At 68.8% G+C, this 21,384-nt stretch overlaps 1 protein-coding gene across 1 annotated transcript; it reads left to right on the top strand.

Annotated features, from left to right (window-relative positions):
• Positions 1-687: 687 nt before the first annotated feature.
• On the top strand, positions 688-20,823 carry ADSS1 (adenylosuccinate synthase 1). Its single transcript, XM_080657603.1, has 13 exons — positions 688-970; positions 6,652-6,754; positions 10,763-10,825; positions 11,345-11,395; positions 12,219-12,285; positions 12,848-12,955; positions 13,047-13,128; positions 13,732-13,858; positions 16,631-16,785; positions 17,437-17,561; positions 18,538-18,635; positions 20,240-20,389; positions 20,465-20,823. The coding sequence occupies exons 1-13, from the start codon at positions 779-781 to the stop codon at positions 20,515-20,517; spliced, it is 1,374 nt and encodes a 457-aa protein (XP_080513729.1). The 5' UTR covers positions 688-778; the 3' UTR covers positions 20,518-20,823.
• The last annotated feature ends 561 nt before the right edge of the window (positions 20,824-21,384 follow it).

Genomic DNA, 21,384 nt, shown 5'->3' with positions numbered 1-21,384 from the left:
CCCAGCTGGGAACTCAGCTGATGGTCACACAGCCTGTCCGGGCACCCAGTCCCTCCACAGGCCGGAGGGGAAAGAGGTCTGGCGTGGGGCCTCCCAGAGTCCCTGGCCCTGCGCATCCTGGCTGCCCCCCAGCGCCCCTTCGAGCACCGGTGGGAGGACCGAGGCAGCCGGGCGGACGGAGCCCACGTGTGACACCCCCACGGCCAGGCACGGCCCCACAGTGTGTCCTGCGCTGGACGCCTGGCCCCGCGCGTGGAGGGGACGCTGTCCTCTCCGCGGCCACCAGAGGGCGCGCGCCAGTCCAGGGCCGGGCTCGCCGCGGGCAGGTGCGCGCCCCCCGCCCGGGGGAGGCGGACCCGCCAGGTGGGGCGCAGGGACCAGGCTCTCCTTTTGCAGCCGCACCCCGCGCAGGAGGGGACCCCGCCGTTTCTGGATCTCCCAGGTCCGGCTCCGTGGGGTGGGTTCGCAGCGCCCAGGCCTGCCCGGGTCCGGGACGGGTGGGGGGAAGCGGACGCCCTCGTGACATTCCGGGGCGCCCGGCGGGGCCGCGGGAGGGACCCCGCAGCGCGCCGCCTGTCCGTGCGCGCCGTCCGTCCGTGCGCCCCGAAGTGCCCGCGGGCCAACCCGACTCCTGGCGGCGGCGGGGGCGGGACCGGGGCCGGAGGTCACGAGCGTCACGGGGCCCGCCCCCGGCGCCTTTTAACGGCGGGCGGGCGGCCCTCGGCGGGCGGGCTCTCGGGCAGCCCAGCGCCAGCGCCGGACGGGCCCAGCCAGCGGCATGGCTGCGACCCGCGCCTCCAACGACCGGCCCCCGGGCGCCGGCGGCGTCAAGCGGGGGCGGCAGCAGCAGGAGGCGGCGGCGACCGGCTCCCGCGTGACCGTGGTGCTGGGCGCGCAGTGGGGGGACGAGGGCAAAGGCAAGGTGGTGGACCTGCTGGCCACGGACGCCGACATCATCAGCCGCTGCCAGGTGCGCGGGCCTCCCCCCTTCCCGGCGGGCCCCCCCACGACCCAGACTCCGCCGCCGCCGGGGGCCGAGCCCTTGCTCCCCGGGACACCTTCCCAGCGCCACCCCCACCCGCTCACACACGCTCCCCTTCCTGCGCGGGACACCCCTTCCCCAGGGACCCCGCCTTCCCCACCCAGCCCCACCCCCACCCCCACCCCCGCCGTGGGCCGGGGCAGAGCTATAAATACAAGTCCTGCTGAGTTGGGGACACCGGATCCTCAGGGGGTGGGGTGTGCCGTGGGCATGAGGCTCGCCCTCCAGGGAGGGGGGGAGGAGGCGGGGACCCCAGCTCCTGGGTGGTTTGAGGACAACTGGAGACACCCCATTCCTCATTCTGTCTGGGTCTGAGATGGGGCTGGCTGACCCCACACAGGGGTCATGACACGGAGGGGGCTGGGTGCTGGGGAGCCCAGGGGGGAGCCAGAAGGAGGGGGTGACCCTGGGCCAAGAGCAGGCAGAGGGAGGGCAGGCCAGCGAGAACCTGAGGAAGGCAGGGCACGGAGGGAGAGGGAGGAGCCCGGACCTCTGGCCTGGGTGCCCGCGGCTGGCAGTGCCACCGGGAGGCCACCCGCAGTCTTTGCCCCCTGAGGGCCCAGGGCGGGGCCTCTGCGCGCTACTGGGTGACGACTCTGGGCACTCCCTCGGGGCACTGTCCAGGCCAGGGCCGCGTGCCTGCTGCTGCTGCTGCTGCTGAGGCTGGCAGGTCAGGGCGCAGAGGGGTGCACACTGCCGCTGCCAGGGTTGGAGCCGCCGCAAGGATGCTGTCTCAAAAGGGGAAGGGGTGCCCGCCTCCTCCCGGCCTGTGCCTCTCCTGAGCACCCAGAGGCACCAGCGCTCCGTCACCACTGCGCCCCCGCTCCCGGGACAGGCTGCGCCGGGCTGGGCGGGGCCGCTGCGAGGGGCGCCCGCCTTCCTGAGCTCCCGCCTGGAGGCTGGGCTGCGCTGAGCGGGCGGCCTGATGCTCTGGATCAGGGAACCTCAGCAGCGGGACCACCTCTGCCACGCTGACCCTGGACGTCTGGCGCCCCCGGGCCTGGAAGGCCCCCCCTCTCTCCGTCCTAAGCCATGGGGAGCAATCCCACCCCACCCCCCGCCAGAGCCCCAGGCCCCTCCCCAGTCCCTGCTGTGTGAGCCAGGAGCCCTGCCCCTCTGTAGCCTGGGGGGTGTGGCCTGCGGGCTGCTCCTCCCTCCCGCTCCAGCAGGGGGCACCCCTCCTGGGCACCCCTCCTCCTGCTGTCTGCTCCAGGGACGCAGGCGGCCCACCCCACGGGAGACTCTCCCTCCGCGAAGTGCCTTTGCAGTGACGTGGACTCCCGCCTCCCGGCGCGTGGGCTCCCCCACCGGCTGCAGAGATGGCTCTGGAGCGAGCTGGGTCCGCAGGCCGAGCCCACCCACGCCCCTCACTTCCAAGACACAACCACGGGCCTCGCAGGCGGGGCCAGTCTGTCTGGGCGGCTCCTGAAAGGGCAGCGGCGGGCAGCCCCAGTGACCGTGACCAGGTCCCCCAGCCTGGGCCTGTCCCCGGCTGGGCCTTCCCTCGCGGCAGCTGCATCCCCACCGCTGCATCCCCCACAGCTACACCCACAACTGCACCCCACAGCTGCACCCACAGCTGCACCCCACAGCTGGGACCCCACAGCTGGGTCCCCACAGCTGTACCCACAGCTGCACCCCACAGCTATACCCACAGCTGCACCCCACAGCTGGGACCCCACAGCTGGGTCCCCACAGCTGCACCCCACAGCTACACCCACAGCTGCACCCCACAGCTGCACCCCACAGCTGAGTCCCCACAGCTGCACCCCACAGCTGGGACCCCACAGCTGGGTCCCCACAGCTGTACCCACGGCTGCACCCCACAGCTGGGACCCCACAGCTGTACCCACAGCTGCACCCCACAGCTGGGACCCAATAGCTGTACCCACAGCTACACCCATAGCTGCACCCCACAGCTGGGACCCCACAGCTGTACCCACAGCTGTACCCACAGCTGCACCCCACAGCTGGGTCCCCACACCTGGGCGTGCTTTGCTCTTATCAGTCGTCTGGGGCCCGTGGTCCTGTCTCGGGCTGGGTTCCTCCTGCTGTTTCCTTCCCTCCCGGATGAGTTTCTGGGTGGCCTCCTGTCTCCTGGCCCGAAGGCCTGATGGCCTAGTCCGCATGACCTCCTTTGTCCCAGGCCTCGCTCCAGGGCCTGGTGGGGAGCAGGGGGGCGGAGGGGGGGGGTGGGAGAGCAGCTCTTGGTTGGGGTTGAGTGAATGGATGGATGGATGGAAACTGCAAGCGGGTCCCACACAGAGAAGCCCTGCATAGGTGGGGGGCTCCCCGCTTCTCCCGGACCCAGGTCACCTGTCCCCACCCTGAGCGCCGCAGGGCTGCGTGCTGTTTGCGATCTTGTCAATCCCGCTGCTGCCCCAGCCCAGCAGGCTCCCTGACCAGGGCCACGGCCACGGCCACGGCCACGCCAGGCTGGCGGCTACACAGCCAGCCGCATGCTCCCCTCGCTCCTCCCTCTGTCCACTCGTCCTGCACACGGGCCAGGGCTGGGGTGGACACAGGCTGCAGAGCTGGTTCCTGTCCCGAGAGCGTGGGTGCTGACGTCGGGGATGGGGGGCAGGGGCTGCACCCAGAGGAGACAGGCCGGGGGGGCGCCACCCTGGGAACCTGGGTCCAGGGGGCACTTTGTGGCCTAAGTTGCCGTCCCGGGATCGAGGAGACCTGTGTGGGGTCCGAGGAGGAATGGGGAGAGGGCGGCAGCTGAGTGGGCGGGAGAGGTGGGGGGCCTGGTAGGTCAGAGGAGGCCTCCACGCCCATAGTGGGGTACGCAGGGCCAGGACAGACACGAGAGAGCAAGGCTGGGGGCAGGGGTGGGTGACAAGACTTGCACTGCTGCTCCATCCAGGGACACCCCCCCCCAATGTGGAACATGGGGGTGAGGAGGGGTGTGGCGAGGTGCCCCCAGCAGGGACATCAGGGCTGGGTGTCAGGGCTGCATGAGCCTTGGGGTGCCAAGGAGGGTGCAGAGGCCACAGAGGGCGGGGAGATGCAGGAGCGGGGAGAGCCTGGGGCATGTGGCATGGCCCGGGGTCACCACTGCTGCTCCCTGGGGACAGGCTGTGCCCGTGGCTGCGCCGCGCCGGCTGGATGCCTGCAGGCCCGGCAAAGGTCAGGCTGGTCAGATTCCTGAGTGGCCGGCCTTGGCCCGGGCCCTGGTCTGGTCCCCAGGTCTGAGAGTGAGGTGGCCCCCTTTTCTTAGATCCCTGACCTCAGGGAGGCAGCTGTGTCCATCAGGGACTTTGAGTGGCAGGGCCGGGGGGCGTGGCCTCAGCACCCGGGGAGCCTGGAGGAGGCGGAGCCTGAGGGGCCAGGCTGACTGCCAGTCCCCCGGGGGGCGGAGGTGGGGGCGGCAGGCTCCCGGGCGCTGCTGGGCGGCGTGAAGTCAGGTGTGGGAATCCCCAGGGCTGCCCAGGTCCCGGGATGGTCCGGCTCACGCAGCGGGGTCAGGGAGATGGGGAGCAGCCCAGGAGGCAAGGGCCGAGGCCTGGAGGCCAGGTTGGACCAGGGCAGGCCACCCCCTGTCTCTCCTGCGGACCCCGGGAAGGCCACCCCCTGTCTCTCCTGCGGACCCCGGGAAGGCCACCCCCTGTCTCTCCTGCGGACTCCGGCAGGCCACCCTCTCCACGTGGCTTTGCCCAGCGAGCAGCCTCAGCCCCTCCTCCTTGGCCTCCCGATGCCCCTGCAGCCAGCTGGCCCTGGCTCTGCACCCGCTGGGGCTCCTTCGAGGGCGGGGTGGGGACGCCTGTTCCCGGGCCTGTGTTTACCCCAAGCAAAGGGGCGGGGCTCAGAGGGGTCGGTCACGTGGGCACTGGGCAGGGAGGGAGGCGGCTGCTCTGGCCCTGCTGCCAGCTCCCTTCTCTGGGGACCTCAGTCTCCCCATCTGTCCTGGGGACCACGCCCCGCCCCCAGGCTGCCCTTCTGGTGGCAAAGACGGCTGTGGGTGTGGCCTCGTGTGCAGAGAAGCCCACTGAGGGGGGGACTGCCCCTGTGGGGAGACAGGGCAGAGCCAGGACGCACCCTGGAAGGTAGAGGGACCCCACAACCTGGGTCTCAGTCACCCCTCCTGGGGGACTGAACCAGCACCCAGGCCAGGCCCCCCGGCCTGCAGGAAGGCCCATCCCCCCGGGGGGGTCTGGGGGTCAAAGCCCATCTCACCCCCAGCCCCGCTCCTGGCAACTGCATCTCCCTCCCCCGGTCTCCTAGGAGGCTCACCCAGTTCCCCTCCCAACATGGGCTCCACCCGGAGCCCCCAGGCCTGGCGCCCTGTCCGCTCTCACTCAGCCCCTCCTCGGTCCCAGGCCCCAGCACCCCCTTTCTCCTCCCCTCCCCTGCACACGCGCGGTCCCCACAGCCAGCACCTGGGGGTCCCAGGGATGCTTGGGGCCTGGGGAGGCAGCCGGTCGGCCTCGGGGTTGAGCTGTGGGACAGGCAGGGCCCCAGGGTGCACACCTGGACAGCTTTGCGGACCTGGGCTGGGTGGCAGGGAAGGTCACACCACGGGGAGGCCCCGTCTCCACACCCGGGGCCGTGGCGTGGGGGCCGGCTGTGAGCGGGATGCCCTGCCCCCCGGGACCCCTGCCGGATGGGTTTCTGGCGGGTGGAGGGCTAGGGCTCCAGCCGCTTCATTTAGTGGTTTGGGGACTGTCTCCCGTCTGCCCCTCACAGCCCCCAGTTGCCCCCCCCCCATGTTGGAGGAACTTTGAGAGGGGCCAGGAAAGCCAGTGATGCTCTCGGCAGGTGGGGAGAGGGGTTGGGGGACACGCGGGGGGGGCAGGGGTTGGGGTACGCGGGGGGCCTCATAGTCTCAGCCCATGACCCCCGTGGTCAGATAGCGTGTGGAGCAGGGCCCACAGTAAGCCTGTCTTAGGGAGATGGAGGCAGGAAGGGGGGGCCCGCTGGGCTCAGGGTCCTGGGGACGGAGTGGACACAAAGGACCGGTCACGGGCTGGGCACCAGCGGGCATGTGTCCCTCCCTGGGCTCTGCTCATCCCTGGGGGACCCAGGAGTGGGGGCAGCTGGGAGGGGCCCCCCACCCAGGCCCCGTGGACCACGGGGCCCTCCAGTGGCAGGACATGGGGCTGCGGCCGGGCCTCCCCCGGGACGTGACCTTCCCTGCCAGCCCCCGCCCAGGTCAGCAAGCCTTCCAGAAAGAAGGGATCCCTGGCTGCGCCCCAGAACAGGGCTGGCCTCCAAACTGCCTTTTCCTTTTCATTCTTAAGTGGAAGGCGTGGACCTCCAGGGGGGGCACCGGTCCCCTCCCCGTCCCCGCCGTTGGGGCCCTGGGGGCTGGGCCTGTGCACAGGAGGGGTTGGACCCTCGTTGCTCATGATAGGAGGGCCCCGGCGTCAGGGGCTGCACTGAGACACCCCCTTGGGGCATCGGGTGCCCCTGAGATCGTGTGGGTGTTGGGCCCCGCCTCCTTGGGGGAGCAGGGTGCCAACCCAGCTCACCCCAGACACGCAGAGCCCACTCCCCGAGGCCAGGTGCAGACGGCACCTCCCACCCTGGGGGGCGGGGCTGGGCGGCGGGGCTGGTGTGAGGCCGGCTCTCCGGGGGCCTGGGCGCTCAGCGGTCTCCGTCCCCAGGGGGGCAACAACGCGGGCCACACCGTGGTGGTGGACGGCAAGGAGTACGACTTCCACCTGCTGCCCAGCGGCATCATCAACACCAAGGCCGTGTCCTTCATCGGTGAGTGCCCGCCGCCCGGGGCCGCCCGCCCACCCGCTGACAGGGGGCTGGGCCTCGGCTGTCGCTGCACAACCCGCTCAGCAAGGCCCCCCCCAGGTCCCAGTCACCCCCAGGAGCCTGCCTTCAGCCTGAGGGACGGGGGCGGGTGGGGGGGGGACCAGGACTCGGCCAGCCTGGCCAGAGGGAGCGAGGTGCCGGCTCCCTGGGCGCCCCCTCCCCCAGGTGCTGAGCAAGCCCATGTGCATGTGTGGGTGAGTGTGCTGTGCGTGTGCACGCCCGTGATGGAGCACGCCTGCTCAGGTGTGCGTGTGTGCGTGTGTGTGTGAGCATGTGTATGTGTGTGTGAGCATGTGTGTGTGAGTGTACATGTGTGTGAGCATGTGTATGTGTGTGAGCGTGTATGTGTGTGAGCATGTGTATGTGTGTGAGCATGTGTATGTGTGTGAGCATGCATGTGTGTGAGCATGTGTATGTGTGTGTGAGCGTGCATGTGTGTGAGCATGTGTATGTGTGTGAGCATGTGTATGTGTGTGAGCGTGTATGTGTGTGAGCATGTGTATGTGTGTGAGTGTGCATGTGTGTGAGCATGTGTATGTGTGTGAGAGCATGTGTATGTGTGTGTGAGCGTGCATGTGTGTGAGCATGTGTATGTGTGTGAGCATGTGTATGTGTGTGAGCATGCATGTGTGTGAGCATGTGTGTGAGCATGTGTATGTGTGTGAGCGTGCATGTGTGTGAGCATGTGTATGTGAGCATGTGTATGCGTGTGAGCATGCGTGTGAGCATGTGTATGTGTGTGAGCGTGCATGTGTGTGAGCATGTGTATGTGTGTGTGAGCATGTGTATGTGTGTGAGCGTGCATGTGTGTGAGCATGTGTATGTGTGTGAGCATGCATGTACAGGCCTGGCTTCCTGCTGTGGCCGAGCTGAGCCCCCGGGAAGGCTGAGCTTTGCCCAGCGCCCTCCTCGCTCCCCCTGCAGTTTCCTGCCCTCCCAGCCCTTGCCCTCCCTGTAGGCACCTGCTCCAGGGCCCTGTGGGTCTCCCCTCCCCGCTTGGTCTCTCTCTCCCTCTCTCCCTCTCTCCCTCCTCCCCCGATCCCCCCCCCCCCCAGCCAGGCAGCTCCCAGGACGGCTCTCTGAGCTCCCAGTACTTTTCCTTCCAGCTCTTTCTGTGACGGAGCCACACTCATGACTCATCTGCCCCCACCCTCCCTCCCCGTTCAGGAAGCGGGGGAGCAGCCGCCGGCATGTGCCCAGTGATGGCACCGGGGTGGGGGGGTGGGGGGGGGGGGCCCTGGAAGGGAAGTGGGGTCGGGGTGGGGGGTGGGGCTGCGAGCAGGGGGCGGAGCAGGAGGTTGCCAGCGCCCCTCACCCCTCACGCGGAAGCAGACCCAGGCCCAGGTGTGGCTCAGGACCCCGCGGACGCCCTAGTCTGCGCCCCAGCCTGGCCTGGCCCTGCAGGCAGCCCCTCCCAGCACCAGCCTGCCCCCCCCGCCCCCCACTCGGCAGGAAGCAAGGCCAAGGAGGCACCCCTGGAGGGGTGGGGCGCTTGCCCAGGCTGCACGGTCGGGGAGGGGGCAGGGCGGTGTCGGCAGGGGCAGCTGTCAGTCAGTCAGCGTGTGCCCAGACTCACACTAGCCAGGGCCCAGGGCGCGGGGTCAGACTGTGCCCTCCGCTTGCGACACTCCCGGGCCCTGCCACCAGGCCGTTCAGGACGCCTGGCATTTAGTGACCTTTGTGCTCCCTGTGGCTTGCGGAGTGTCTGAGTCACTCCCACCCGCACCCACACCGTCTCCTCGCTGAGCCCCCCACTGCCCACCCGGGGGAGGGGGGCGCCCCGGAGACGGTGGCCCTGGCCCAGGGCCTGGGGGCCTGGAGGAAGGGGCCAGCGTCCAGCTTCACCTGGACCCCACGGGACCGTGTGACCTGGGCCCCCTGCCCGTGCTGGGAGGCTGCTTCCGCGCACCAGCCGACCCTGGAGGGTTCGGGGCCACGTTCCCGTTTCCAGGCCGTTAGATATCAAATAGCCCTGCATCGTTCTCCAGGCATAACGTGCATGCCGAGAAGTGTACCCACAGTGTCACCCCCAATCAAGAACACTTGTCACCCCAGAAGTCCCCATGCCATCGGCTGCCCCCGCCCCCGCCCAGCCCCTGCCACTCTGCTGTCTCTGCACATGCTCCGGGCTGAGCTTGTTTTGATCTGTGTGGGTTTTTTTAAAATATATTTTATCGATGTCAGAGAGGAAGGGAGAGGGAAAGAGAGAAACATCCATGATGCGAGGGAATCATGGATCACCTGCCTCCTGCACGCCCTCCCCCCACCCCCACACCGGCCTGCAGCCCAGGCATGTGCCCTGACTGGGAGTCGAACCGTGACCTCCTGGTTCATAGGTTGACGCTCACCCACGGAGCCCCGCCGGCCGGCCGGGTGGGCTAGCCGTGTTTATACCTAAAACACAGACAGATGAACGTGCCGTCTCAGCCCCTGTGCGTGCACAGGCCAGAGGTGTGAAGTACGTCCGCAGCGCTGTGCATCCCTCCTACCATCGTGCCCGGGACTTCCCCACCTTCCCCGACGGAGCCTCTGTCCCATTAAACCCTACCCCCCGCCCCGCCCCAGCCCCGGGCCCCACCATCGCCGTCTGTCCCCGTGGGTGTGACTCCTCCAGGGGCCTGTGGGAGTGGGTCCCACAGCGCAGGGTCTGCGTCTGGCTGTTTCCCACAGCGCGGCGTCCTCGCGGACCATCCGCGTCGTAGCAGGTGTCAGACGTCGGTCCTCTTCAGTCTGAGTGGCATTCCACGGCGTGGAGGGGCCACGTCAGGGGACCCACTCCTCGTGAGGACGCTGGCTTGTGTCCACGTCTCAGCGGCTGTGACTGTTGCCCCTGGAACGTGGCCATGCCTATTTCTTTCTCTCTCTTTTTAAAAATATATTTGTACTAGAGGCGCAGTGCACGAAATTCATGTACTTGGGGGGGGGGTCCCTCAGCCTGGCTTGCACCCTCTCACAGTCTGGAGCCCTCCAGGGATGTCTGACTGACGGCTTAGGCCCGCGGTCGGCAAACTGCGGCTCGCGAGCCACATGCGGCTCTTTGGCCCCTTGAGTGTGGCTCTTCCACAAAATGCCACGGCCTGGGCGAGTCTATTTTGAAGAAGTGGCGTTAGAAGAAGTTTACGTTTAAAAAATGTGGCTCTCCAAAGAAATTTTCAATCGTTGTCCTGTTGATAGTTGGCTCTGTGGACGAATGAGTTTGCCGACCACTGGCTTAGGCCATCAGTCAGACATCCTTAACACTGCCGCAGAGGTGGGAGAGGCTGAGCTCGCCAGCTGTGAGCCCGGCTTCTGGCTGAGCGCGCTCCCCCTGTGGGAGTGCACTGACTCCTGCGTTGAGCGTCTCCCCCTGGTGGTCAGTGTGTGTCATAGTGACTGGTCATTCCACCATTCGGCTGATTTGCATATTAGACTTTAATAACACACTGAGTGGTCAGATTATTATGATCTCTGAATGCTTAATAATCTGGCCACTCAGTGTAGATCCTATATAATAAAAGGCTAATATGCAAATTGTCCCCTTGACCAGGAGTTGGACCAGCAGGCAGGCTGGCCAACCGCCCATGTCCCCTCCCCCTGGCCAGGCTGGCCGGACCCCACCCATGCACAAATTCATGCACCGGGCCTCTAATATATATATACTGAGTGGCCAGATTATTATGCGTTCAGACATCATCATCATCTGGCCACTCAGGGTACAGGATTCATTTCAGAGAATTGGGGAGAGAGAGAAACATCCATGATGAGAGACTCATTGATTGGCTGCTTCCTGCAGGCCCCCAACTGGGGATCAAGCCCACAACCTGGGCATGTGCCCTGACCAGGAATCAGCCTCCTGGTTCATAGGTCGACAGCCAACCATTGAGCCACGCCGGCCGGGCGGCAGTGCCAATTTCATGCCCTTGTAACCCTGAGTCCCGGCGTCCGTCTCAGCCTCCCGTCCGTGTGTTGCAGGCAACGGAGTGGTTGTCCACTTACCGGGTTTGTTTGAGGAAGCAGAAAAGAATGAGAAGAAAGGTAGGTCCGATCCCGCAGACCCGCCTGGTCCCGACACCCGAGGGTCCCTAGCGGCCGTGCTGGCTGGCGCCTCCTGTGGGTTTTCTCCGGTGGCCGGCCACGCCTTCGGGGAGCGTTGTGGTTCCTGGGGACCCCTTGGGGATGGAGGCAGGTGGGCAGTGCCCGGGGCCACAGCCAGGGCATCTGGCGAGGGAGCCCCGTGAGGGTGACCAGGACAGCCGCCCTGAGGCCCGAGAGGGTCAGGAAGGAAGCAGAGCCTGGGCCCCCGACTCCAGTTCAGGCCTCAAGGTCAGAGCAGGTGCAACACGGGCTCGTGGGAGCCTGATGCTGGGAAGTGGGCGGGAAGAGGTGCCAGAAGGGAGGCCCTGCGGGGACATAGGTGCCCGGGCGGCTGTGGGTGGGCGTGCCCTCGGAGTGCGGGTCTGGGACCCCCCGCAGGCGGACAGGCCCCGAGGGGAGGGCCCGTCACTTGCCCCGAACCGGGGAGCCAGCCCCTCAGCCCCCCTCTGCGCCCCGCAGGCCTCAGGGACTGGGAGAAGAGGCTCATCATCTCCGACCGAGCCCACCTCGGTGAGTGACCCTCCGCCACGCAGCCTTCCCAGAGCTCAGGGCGGCCGGGCTCACGGTCCCCGGGCAGGTGGGGCCTGTGGGGTGCAGTGGGGTCTGTGGGGGCAGTGGGGCCAGTGGGGTGCAGTGGGGCCAGTGGGGGGCAGCAGGGCCTATGGAGGCAGCGGGGCCAGTGGGGTGCAGTGGGGCCAGTGGGGGCAGCGGGGTCTGTGGGGGCAATGGGGCCTGTGGGGTGCTGTGGGGGTCTGTGGGGGCAGCGGGGCCTGTGGGGTGCAGCGGGGCCTATAGGGTGCAGCGGGGTCTGTGGGGTGTAGTGGGGTCTGTGGGGTGCAGCAGGGCCTGTGGGGGCAGCAGGGCTTGTGGGGGTTCCGTGGGACCTGTGGGGGGCAGCAGGGCCTGTGGGGGCAGCGGGGCCTGTGGGGTGCAGTGGGGTCTGTGGGGGCAGCGGGGCCAGTGGGGTGCAGTGGGGTCTGTGGGGGCAGCGGGGCCTGTGGGGTGCAGCGGGGCCTGTGGGGGTTCCATGGGGCCTGGGGGGCAGCGGGGCCTGGGGGGACAGCGGGGCCTGGGGGGCAGTGGGGCTGAGGGGTTCCATGGGGCCTGGGGGCAGCGGGGCTGGGGCAGAGGGGCTGGGGGCAGCAGGGCGGGGGGCAGCGGGGCCTGTGGGGGCAGCGGGGCAGGGGGCAGTGGGGCCTGTGGGGGTTCCATGGGGCTGGGGCAGTGGGGCCTGGGGGGCAGCGGGGCTGGGGCAGCAGGGCCTGGGGGGGTTCCATGGGGCTGGGCAGCGGGGTGGTCTGACTCGACCTGGTCTGGCCCGGTACCCCCACAGTGTTCGACTTCCACCAGGCCGTGGACGGGCTGCAGGAGGTGCAGCGGCAGGCGCAGGAGGGGAAGAAGTGAGTGCGGGCGCTGCCGCGGGGCTCGGCCACGGGCTGGGGTCCTGGGCGTGTCCTGGGCAGTGCGACGGGTGGGGGACCTGGACCCAGAGCCCCCGGGGGCGGCCCCCTCGGTTCACCCCGGCCTCTCTGGGCTCCCCCACTGGCTGCCACCCCGGGCGTGCACCTGCCGTTCGTCTGCCATGTCCCTGGGACCCCGCGGCCTTGACCCCCCACGGGCCACGCCCCCCCCCCACCCTGTTAGCAGGAGGCGGGGCTGGTTCTCACGTTCGCACACACGGACACACACACTCGGGCACACGTGCTGACATGCGTACACACGCACACCCACAGGCACACACACAGCTTGGCCGGACACAGGTGGCGGGCTGAGCCTGGGGCCCGGGGGTGCAAGCGGCCCGGGGGTGCAAGCGCCCTGCCCAGCGCCGTCCCTGAGCCCCCGGGGGCCGCGTGAGAAGTCCAGTCGTTTCTCACAGCCGGGAGGCCCTTCCATGGCATCCGGGGTGGAAATGGGTCCGGGGTGCCGGGGGGACTCCCCGTGCTCACGCCGCCCGCCCCTCAGCATCGGCACCACCCGCAAGGGCATCGGACCCGCCTACTCGTCCAAGGCGGCCCGCACGGGCCTGCGCATCTGCGACCTGCTGGCCGACTTCGACGAGTTTTCCACCAGGTACCTGGCCGCCCAGCCCGGGGTGGGGGACCGGCTAGCGGGGGCTCGGGACCCAGCAGGGCCCGGGGACCCGTCGCTGTCCCCTCTGCAGGTTCAAGAACCTGGCCCACCAGCACCAGTCCATGTTCCCCTCCTTGGAGATCGACGTCGACGGCCAACTCAAGAAGCTCAAGGTAGGGGGAGGGAGGGCGGGCGCAGTTTGGGCTCCCTCGTGGGGTGCACCCGTTTCGGGGTTATCATGGGGTGGCGGGCCTTCTTGGGGCCACAGCCACGTCCTCTCTGGGGACCTGCCCAGGACGTGCTGGGGCGGGAGGTGGTGCTGTCCCAGCCGAGGCAGGAGGTGCAGTGGCCCTCCCTGCTCACCTGCGGGGGGTCGGAGGGGACAGGGCGATGTCAGCACAGAGCCCTTCTGGAAGTTTCCGGGCGGGGATCCCGCTCCTCCTGCCGTGTCTGGGCTGGAAATGAGGACAGAGCGGAGCGTAGGGACGCAGTCCGCTGGATTAGGGCCACCCACGACCTCCCTTGAGCTTTAATGACCCCAGCCCAGCCCCATCCGGAGGTCCTGGGGGTCGGGCTCCAGCGGATGAACTGGGGGACGCACCTCCCCCCACCATGGTCACTGAGGAGGCGCTGAGTCTCACAGACGCCCTGGGGGGTCAGGCTTGAGCCCAGGCCCAGCTGGGGTGGGGGGATGTCTGGGTGAGCCGGGCGGTCGGGAGAGCTGGGAGGGGGGGACTGCCCAGGCCCCACAGTCGCCCCCCCGCCCCCCGCCGCAGGGCTTTGCCGAGAGGATCCGGCCCATGGTCCGTGACGGCGTGCACTTCATGTACGAGGCGCTGCACGGCGCCCCCAAGAAGATCCTGGTGGAAGGCGCCAACGCCGCCCTGCTGGACATCGACTTCGGTGCGACCCCAGGCGGCCCCAGCGCACCGCTCCGTCCTGTCTGCGGGGGGGGGGGGGGGGGGGGGGGACAGGGGCGTGGCCTTCATCCCTGCCTCCAACCTGATCAACACACCCTCTGGGAGAGGGGGAGGTGGGCTGGAGATGAGAGGCCGAGGGACCCGAGAGACCAGGACGGGGCGGGGATGGCGGGGATGGTTAGAGCCGCACCCCGACTGTCCCTCCCTCCCCCGCCCCCGGGACACACAGCACAGAGGCACCTGCTGCAGAGTGACCTTCCCCTCCTGTCCCTCACCCTATGGGGGCCACTCCCCCAGGACTGTCCCTGAGACCCCCTGAGGGCTGTGTGAGGGGGGGCTTACCCACCATGCCCTCTGCCCGGAGGGCCCCAGGCTGGGGTGATCTGTCGGGGGGAGGGTCTGGGCTGGGGTGATCTGGGGGGGAGGGTCCCGGGCTGGGGTGATCTGGGGGGGAAGGTCCCAGGCTGGGGTGATCTTGGCGGAAGAGGGTCCCAGGCTGGGGTGATCTTGGCGGGGGAGGGTCTCAGGCTGGTGTGATCTGGGGGGGAGGGTCCCAGGCTGGGGTGATCTGTGGGGGGGAGGGTCCCGGGCTGGGGTGATCTGGGGGGAGGGCCCCGGGCTGGGGTGATCTGGGGGGAGGGCCCCGGGCTGGGGTGATCTGGGGGGAGGGTCCCGGGCTGGGGTGATCTGTGGGGGGGAGGGCCCCGGGCTGGGTGATCTGGGGGGGGAGGGCCCCGGGCTGGGGTGATCTGGGCGGGAGGGCCCCGGGCTGGGTGATCTGGGGGGGAGGGCCCCAGGCTGGGTGATCTGGGGGGGAGGGCCCCGGGCTGGGGTGATCTGGGGGGGAGGGCCCCGGGCTGGGTGATCTGGGGGGGAGGGCCCCGGGCTGGGTGATCTGGGGGGGGAGGGCCCCGGGCTGGGGTGATCTGGGGGGGAGGGCCCCGGGCTGGGGTGATCTGGGGGGGGAGGGTCCCAGGCTGGGGTGATCTGGGGGGGAGGGCCCCGGGCTGGGGTGATCTGTGGGGGGGAGGGCCCCGGGCTGGGGTGATCTGGGGGGGAGGGCCCCGGGCTGGGGTGATCTGGGGGGGGAGGGTCCCAGGCTGGGTGAATTGTGGGGGGCAGGGCCCCGGGCTGGGTGATCTGGGGGGCAGGGCCCCGGGCTGGGGTGATCTGGGGGGGATGGCCCCGGGCTGGGGTGATCTGGGGGGGAGGGCCCCGGGCTGGGGTGATCTGTGGGGGGGAGGGCCCCGGGCTGGGGTGATCTGGGGGGGAGGGCCCCGGGCTGGGGTGATCTGTGGGGGGAGGGTCCCAGGCTGGGTGATCTGTGGGGGGCAGGGCCCCGGGCTGGGTGATCTGGGGGGCAGGGCCCCGGGCTGGGGTGATCTGGGGGGGATGGCCCCGGGCTGGGGTGATCTGGGGGGGATGGCCCCGGGCTGGGGTGATCTGGGGGGGATGGCCCCGGGCTGGGGTGATCTGGGGGGGAGGGCCCCGGGCTGGGGTGATCTGGGGGGGAGGGCCCCGGGCTGGGTGATCTGTGGGGGGGAGGGCCCCGGGCTGGGGTGATCTGTGGGGGGGAGGGCCCCGGGCTGGGGTGATCTGGGGGGGAGGGTCCCAGGCTGGGGTGATCTGTGGGGGGGAGGGTCCCAGGCTGGGGTGATCTGGGGGGGGGATGGTCCCAGGCTGGGGTGATCTGGGGGTGGAGGGCCCCAGGCTGGGTGATCTGGGGGGCAGGGCCCCGGGCTGGGGTGATCTGGGGGGGATGGCCCCGGGCTGGGGTGATCTGGGGGGGAGGGCCCCGGGCTGGGGTGATCTGTGGGGGGGAGGGCCCCGGGCTGGGGTGATCTGGGGGGGAGGGCCCCGGGCTGGGGTGATCTGTGGGGGGAGGGTCCCAGGCTGGGTGATCTGTGGGGGGCAGGGCCCCGGGCTGGGTGATCTGGGGGGCAGGGCCCCGGGCTGGGGTGATCTGGGGGGGATGGCCCCGGGCTGGGGTGATCTGGGGGGGATGGCCCCGGGCTGGGGTGATCTGGGGGGGATGGCCCTGGGCTGGGGTGATCTGGGGGGGAGGGCCCCGGGCTGGGGTGATCTGGGGGGGAGGGCCCCGGGCTGGGTGATCTGTGGGGGGGAGGGCCCCGGGCTGGGGTGATCTGTGGGGGGGAGGGCCCCGGGCTGGGGTGATCTGGGGGGGAGGGTCCCAGGCTGGGGTGATCTGTGGGGGATGGCCCCGGGCTGGGGTGATCTGGGGGGGAGGGTCCCAGGCTGGGGTGATCTGGGGGGGATGGCCCCGGGCTGGGTGATCTGGGGGGGATGGCCCCGGGCTGGGGTGATCTGGGGGGGATGGCCCCGGGCTGGGGTGATCTGGGGGGGATGGCCCCGGGCTGGGGTGATCTGGGGGGGAGGGCCCCGGGCTGGGGTGATCTGGGGGGGAGGGCCCCGGGCTGGGTGATCTGTGGGGGGGAGGGCCCCGGGCTGGGGTGATCTGTGGCGGGGAGGGCCCCGGGCTGGGGTGATCTGGGGGGGAGGGTCCCAGGCTGGGGTGATCTGTGGGGGGGAGGGTCCCGGGCTGGGGTGATCTGTGGGGGGGAGGGTCCCAGGCTGGGGTGATCTGGGGGGGGGATGGTCCCAGGCTGGGGTGATCTGGGGGTGGAGGGCCCCAGGCTGGGATGATCTGTGGTGGGGGAGGGTCCCAGGCTGGGGCGATCTGGGGGGAGGGCCCGGGCTGGGTGATCGGGGGGCCCTGACCGGTCGTGTCTTGCAGGGACTTACCCCTTTGTGACGTCCTCCAACTGCACGGTGGGCGGTGTGTGCACAGGGCTGGGCATCCCGCCCCAGAACGTGGGCGACGTGTACGGCGTGGTAAAGGCCTACACCACACGCGTGGGCATCGGCGCCTTCCCCACGGAGCAGATCAACGTGAGTCCCCGGCGCAGGCGGGGCGGGAGGGAGGCCGTGCCCTGGGTGCGGGACACATGTGAGGCCGTGGCCCTGGCAGCGTGGCACCTTGTGGCCTGGTGCTGAGGACGTGCGGTGCACACGCGTGTCCACGCAGCCCTGCTCCCCGGGGGTGCTGCAGGCAGGCGAGTGGGGTCAGGGCCCCTCTTGGCTCAGAAAGGGGTCCTCAGGGGGCCCCCAGCCTGCCTGGCCTGGTGTCTGGTGGCCTGAGGACAGGAGGCCCTTGTCCTGAGCTGGTGTATGTGAGGGCGGGTGAGGGGGGAGAGGGGTGCTGCGTCCGGAAGAATCTGGCAGCTTTGAGGGGCAGGGGACCCGGGGATAGGGAGGGGACCCCAGGAGAAGTCACCTCAGACCGCAGGCCCCAGCAGAGCGACAGCACTGGCCCCCCTGCCCTCCCGCCTGCCCCCGAGCGCTAAGGGGAGGGGGTGCGCCGGGCCTTGCCTCCCGACAGAGCCCTCTGACCCGCTGCCTGCCGGGGTGAGCCTCCGCCAGGGGCACGTGGCCTAGGAGCAGGGAGTCCGTAGGGGGTGCAGCTGCTAGCGTGGCCGCGAGCCGGGGGAGGTCGGGCTGAGGGAAGGTCCCCAGAGGCGCCAGGCTCCCGTCCTCCCGCAGGAGATCGGCGACCTGCTGCAGAACCGCGGCCACGAGTGGGGGGTGACCACCGGCAGGAAGAGGCGCTGCGGCTGGCTGGACCTGGTCATCCTGCGATACGCCCACATGGTCAACGGCTTCACCGCGTGAGCACCTGTCATTGCATGGCCATGCGGGCGCCGTCCACACGGGGCTGACCCGGACTCCCAGCCCCCACGGGCCCCCGGACTCCCAGACCCCATGGGGCCCCCGGACTCCCAGCCCCCACCTGGACCCCCGGACTCCCAGCCCCCACAGGGCCCCTGGACTCCCAGACCCCACCTGGACCCCCGGACTCCCAGACCCCACCTGGACCCCCAGACTCCCAGACCCCACCTGGACCCCGGACTCCCAGACCCCACCTGGACCCCCGGACTCCCAGACCCCACGGGGCCCCCGGACTCCCAGACCCCACCTGGACCCCGGACTCCCAGCCCCCACGGGGCCCCCGGACTCCCAGACCCCACCTGGACCCCCAGACTCCCAGACCCCACTGGGCCCCCGGACTCCCAGCCCCCATGGGGCCCCCGAATTCCCAGACCCCACCTGGACCCCCGAATTCCCAGACCCCACCTGGACCCCCGGACTCCCAGCCCCCACGGGGCCCCTGCAGTGGGCGTCAGGGCTCAGGGCCAGCCTTCCCCAGTGGGCATCCCTCCACCCAGACCCTGCGCAAGGCGGGGCGACAGCGGGGAGATGCGGAGTCCTGTCCGGCTGATGGGGCTGCTGGCGGGCTGACGGGAGGAAGGAAAGAGAGCAGCGGGTGTGGGTGAGGGTGAGGGCCTGTGGGAGGAAGATCCACGAAGCTGGGTGCCGCCGTGGCATGGGGGGTGCAGGGCTGGGTCTGCATGGCAGCCCAGCGGGGGGCGGAGCAGGTGCATGAGCTTGGGCACAGGCTCCGGGCTCAGACCCCGACAAGGCGGGTGAGGGCGGGAGGGCAGTGCCGCCCGGGCGCTGAGTGTGCCCGCCTGCCCTGCGCCGCCCCGCTGCTCGCTGCCCCCCCGCGGTGGGGAGCGTGGAGGAGGCCGACGGCCACGAGCACCGGGCCCACCGCCTCTCCACTGTGTCCTCCGGTCCCGACAGGCTGGCCCTGACCAAGCTGGACATCTTGGACGCCCTGGACGAGATCAAGGTCGGCATCTCCTACAAGCTGAACGGGAAAAGGATCCCCTATTTCCCAGGTACGAGGGCAGGGGCTTCCCGCCCTGGGCAGCCGCACGGGTGCCCGCCCACGGCCTGGGGCCTGGCGAGAGGGGAAGGGCTCAGAGGCACCGGCCTGGTGGCAGGTGGGAGGCTACTGGGACCAACCCCAGGCCCTGGGGATCCGCGGGCACCTGGGTGTCAAAGCCCAGCTCCTGGTAGCAGAGGTGAGCCTAAAACTCCGCGAATGGCGAGATGAAAATGTGACCTAAGAGAACCCTTCACGTGGCTGTGGGAGACCTGGCTGGGCTCCCCCACCCCCGCCCCTGCCCCCCAAAAGCACCGTTTCCTGAGTTCACACGTCCCCGGCTGGATCCTGGCTCCACTTGGGCCCACGGCACCAGCGGCTCCTCCGGCGCTGGCCATGGGGCCGCCCGCCCTCCCCTGTCCCAGCCGTGGGCAAACTACGGCCCGCGGGCCGGATCCGGCTGTTCTATCCGGTTCTCTTGCTCTCCCCTCCGCTCCTTTACTTTGAATTTATATTAGTTCACACAAACACTCCATCCATGCTTTTGTTCCGGCCCTCCGGTCCAGTTTAAGAACCCATTGTGGCCCTCGAGTCAAAAAGTTTGCCCACCCCTGGTGTAGACCCACCAGCGACTCCAGGGCCCCGGCTCACCCTACTGACCCTGGCCTTTGAGAGGGCGAAGAAGTGCGGTGTGACCCCAGGGTCAGGGCCAGGGGTAGCCGGCTTGCTCCAGCGTCTCCCATCAGTCACGGGTGGCTGGCACCTGTGAGCCCAGGGGACCCGTCCCCGTGGGGCCCCTGCCCGGGAGGGGCGGGGCATAGCTCCTTCAGGAGGTCTTAACACGTTAAAAATCTCAGAGCCACCTCAGTGGCTGAGCATCGACCTGTGACCCAGGAGGTCACGGTTCGATTCCCGGTCAGGGCACAGGCCTGGGTTTCAGGCTTGGTCCCCAGTGGGGGTGTGCAGGAGGCGGCCGATCACTGCTGCTCTCTCATCATGGGTGCTTCTATCGCTCTCGCTCTCCCTTCCTCTCTGACATCAATAAGAATCTGTTTTTAAAATAAAATAAATAGCCAAAACCGGTTTGGCTCAGTGGATAGAGCGTCAACCTGTGGACTGAAGGGTCCTGGGTTCGATTCCGGTCAAGGGCATGTACCTTGGTTGCGGGCACATCCCCAGGAGGTGTGCAGGAGGCAGCTGATCGATGTTTCTCTCTCATCGATGTTTCTAACTCTCTATCCCTTTCCCTTCCTCTCTGTAAAAAATCAATAAAATATATTTAAAAAATAAAATAAAATAAATAAAACCTCAGAGCCACCGAGCCACCGGCCAGGCTCCTGCTAGAATTTCCAAGCGGCCTCCGTGGCCTCCTCAGCTGAGTCAGCCGGGTCGTCCAGCAGAGCCACGGCAAATCCGCGTGCGGGCGGAGGTCGCCCCGTTTGAAAGGGGTACAGCCAGTGTCCCAGAACCCCTCTAGGACCCTGAGGAAACCAAGTGGGGCGACTGGTCGCTGAGCCCCCAGGGAAGCAGGCCCCAGGCTGGGGGTCCCGGCTACCCAGCCTCTGCCCGCGGCAGAGTGAGGTCTGAGGGGCCTGGCCGCCCCGTGTGTGTCCCCAGCGAACCAGGAGATCCTGCAGAAGGTGGAGGTGGAGTACGAGACGCTGCCCGGCTGGAAGGTGGACACCACGGGCGCCAGGAAGTGGGAGGACCTGCCCCCGCAGGCCCAGAGCTACGTGCGGTTTGTGGAGAACCACGTGGGCGTGGCAGGTGGGTGCCCCGCACCCTGCGCCCGGCCCCCCGCCCCTCCCCGCGTGCCCGGCCTGAACGACCTTTCCCTTTCAGTGAAATGGGTTGGTGTCGGCAAGTCCCGGGACTCGATCATTCAGCTGTTTTAGCCGGTGACGGCGGCCGCGGCGTGTCCGGGGCCCGCGGGAGGCAACAACGGGGCCGTAACACCAACAGGAGAGGACGGGGTGGCTTCCTGCCCCTCCTGAAGCTGGGGGCGACGCTGACCCTCTTACACGTCGGGATGCCCGCCGAGCGCGCCGCCCGACCCTGCTGTTTGCAATGAGCCGCGGTGCTCGGGGCACACGGACGGGGGTGGCTCCTTCCCGACACATGTTGTGCGTCCAGTTGGAGCAGGTCAGCAATAAACATCCGGGGGCCACTGAGCGCGAGTGGTCACGCATGCTCTGTTCTCACTTTGTCTTTTATGTTTTTTTAAAAAATATATTTTTATTGATGTCAGAGAGGAAGGGAGAGAGAGAAACATCCATGATGAGAGAGAATCCTGGATCGGCTGCCTCCTGCACGCCCCCCACTGGGGACCGAGCCTGCAACCCGGGCTGTGCCCTGACCACAGATTCAAATCGTGACCTCCTGGTTCATAAGTCAATGCTCAACCACTGAGCCACGCCAGCCAGGCTGACTTTGTCGTTTTGTTTTGACTTTTATATATATACTAGAGGCCCATTGCACGAAGATTCGTGCAATAGGCTTTCCTTCCACTGGCTGCCGGCACCAGTTTTCCTCCGGCACCGGGGACCCAGGCCTTTGCTCTGGCCACCGCCTTCTGTCTTTGCTCCGGCCGGAACCTTCAGTCTTCTCCACTCTGGCCGGAGCGCTGCTCCTGTAGCTTCCTCCGCCCCCCCACCCTCCCCCTCATAGCAGGTGTCCCGCCCTGCCCGGCTGCTCCGTGCCTGTGTATGCAAGTTAACCCGCCATCTTTGTTGGGTTAATTTGCATACTCACTCCTGATTGGC

Source organism: Plecotus auritus (assembly GCF_963455305.1).
Source record: "Plecotus auritus genome assembly, chromosome: 1".
Taxonomy (NCBI): domain Eukaryota; kingdom Metazoa; phylum Chordata; class Mammalia; order Chiroptera; family Vespertilionidae; genus Plecotus; species Plecotus auritus.
The sequence above is the reverse complement of the archived record's forward strand: the minus strand, read 5'-3'. Positions and strand labels throughout refer to the sequence as shown.